The 2,524-nt window shown below is 49.9% G+C and overlaps 1 protein-coding gene across 1 annotated transcript; it reads left to right on the forward strand.

Moving 5' to 3' along the window:
* Positions 1-1,811: 1,811 nt before the first annotated feature.
* COCSADRAFT_66624 (uncharacterized protein) lies at positions 1,812-2,195 on the forward strand (the record flags this gene model as incomplete). Its single annotated transcript, XM_007708021.1, has 2 exons — positions 1,812-1,887; positions 2,020-2,195. Coding segments are annotated over 2 exons (252 nt in total), but the record flags the coding sequence as incomplete, so codon positions are not given.
* Positions 2,196-2,524: the final 329 nt, after the last annotated feature.

Here is a 2,524-nt window from a genome sequence, read left to right on the forward strand (position 1 = left end):
CCTACTAGGGAAATTGAGGTGTCAATAACCAGAAAAGCACTGTACGAGCTATTACTCAATTTACTGTAGATGTTGGAGGAATCAAGCGAAAAGCAGCCGCTTTCATTACCACGTCCACGTACGAGTACGACATTATTTTAGGGAAGACCTGGCTTGAAGATGTAGGAGGTGTTATTGATGCGGCCGGACGAACACTTCTTCTTCCACGTTACGATCTCTCTATACCTAGCATAGAGAGAACCAAACCACTACAGAACTTCGCTGCAATCTCAGCAGCCGCCTTTCAGGCCCACGTACGACGAAGCCGAAAACAGCCAGCTCTGCAAGTCTTCGCTGCCAGTCTCCAAGACATCGAGAAAGCTCTCCGTCCGAAGACGCAGCTAACTATAGCAGAAGTAACCAAGTCGCTTCCTTCATACTTGCGACAGTACGCCTCTCTATTTACCCCAAAGGAAGGAGACGAGCTCCCGCCCCTACGAGGTCCAGACGTTGACCACAAGATCGAACTGATCCCTAAAGACGATGGGAAGCTGCCAGAAGTCCCGTACGGACCTCTCTACAATATGTCTAGAGATGAACTTCTAGTACTACGCAAGACACTGTACGAGTTACTTGAGAAAGGGTTCATCCGCGCAAGCAACTCCCCCGCCGCGTCACCAGTCCTCTTCGTACGGAAACCTGGGGGAGGACTGAGATTCTGCGTAGACTACCGCGCCCTAAATGCACTGACTCGTAAGGACCGTTATCCTCTGCCCCTTATACGTGAGACGCTAAATCAAGTCGGACGAGCAAAGTGGTATACAAAGCTTGATGTCACGGCCGCCTTCCACAAAATCCGGATCACGGAGGGCCAGGAATGGATGACTGCCTTCCGCACCCGGTTTGGGTCGTACGAGTGGCTAGTTACTCCTTTTGGGCTTGCTAACGCCCCTAGCACATTCCAACGTTATATCAACTGGACACTGCGCGAGTTTCTAGACGATTTCGCTTCCGCCTACTTAGACGATATCCTAATCTACACGGATGGCTCAATATCCCAACATCACGACCACGTACGGCAAGTAATCGAGCGTCTGCAAGCTGCGGGACTACAGCTTGAACTCAAGAAGTGCGAATTTGACGTCCAACGTACGAAATACTTAGGATTTATCCTTAAAGCAGGGAAGGGCGTCTCAATGGACACTGAGAAGACAAGAGCTATTCAAGAATGGGAAGCTCCAGCTACCGTACGAGGCGTGAGAGGGTTCCTCGGGTTCGCCAATTTCTATCGCAGATTTATCCCTAACTTTTCAAGACTCGTAGAACCTCTCGTACGGTTAACAAGAAAAGACGCCAAATTCGAATGGGGCCAAGACCAAGAGCTGAGCTTTGCCGCTCTTAAGGAAGCTTTCCTCTCTGACGAAGTGTTAGCTGCCTTTGACCCAGACAGACGGACAGTAGTAGAGTGTGACTCATCTGGACGAGCAATAGGTGCTGTACTTCTGCAAGAAGACGACGAAGGTACCCTACGTACGATAGCTTACTTCTCCCGAAAGCTACTAGTGCATGAAGCGAACTACCCAATCCACGACAAGGAGCTACTAGCGGTGATCTGCTGCCTGAAAGAGTGGGACGCTGAATTACGAGGCGTACGAGAATTCGAAGTAGTTACGGACCATAAGAACCTAGAATACTTCACCCACAAGCAAAAGCTCTCCGAACGCCACGTACGATGGAACTTGGAACTAGCCCGCTTCCCAAATATGAAACTCCGCTACCGCCCTGGCAAGGAGAACGTACGGGCGGACGCCTTATCTAGGCGAGACCAAGATATGCAGAAGGACGACCTAGACGAGCATTCAGCATCAAGAGAATTCATCATGCTAGTGCCAGCCCAGACCCAGGAAAGTATTGCGGTTATGCCTGTACGAGACACTACCGACACTCAAGAAGACGTCTCTCCCCTAGTGTCGACTACACTGCCGCGACCACCACATTTTCCTACGCTCGTACGAGCCTATTGGGATAGCGCCGTGCAAGAAGATTCTCTATACCAAGAAATAAGAGCGGCTGTACGGGAAGGAAAACGATCTCTCCCAAGCTCTCGTAAGATTGCTATCTCTTTAGGCGACTGTACGATTAACGCTGAAGATAAGTTGTGCTGGCGTAATAGAGTATGGGTACCTGAATGTGAACCACTTCGGACAGGAGTAATCCAAACTGCGCACCTGTCTCTGCTAACAGGACACCCTGGACGAGAGGAAACATACAGAATTATCGCAAGAGAATGGTATTGGCCAAACATGAGCACTGATGTACGCCGTTACGTACGGAATTGCGAGCTATGCCGGAAAAGCACCCCCTGGAGGGACGGGAAACATGGGTACTTGAAAACCATTACCCGTTCCTAGTCGTACGTGGCAACATCTAACAGTCGACTTTATCACGGGTTTACCTAGCTCTCAAGGGAAAACCAATCTTATGGTAGTGAAGGACAGACTAGGCAAAGGCATCGTGCTAATCCCTATGACAAGATCGAGACAAC

The sequence above is a fragment of the Bipolaris sorokiniana genome (assembly GCF_000338995.1).
Source record: "Bipolaris sorokiniana ND90Pr unplaced genomic scaffold COCSAscaffold_116, whole genome shotgun sequence".
Classification (NCBI taxonomy): domain Eukaryota; kingdom Fungi; phylum Ascomycota; class Dothideomycetes; order Pleosporales; family Pleosporaceae; genus Bipolaris; species Bipolaris sorokiniana.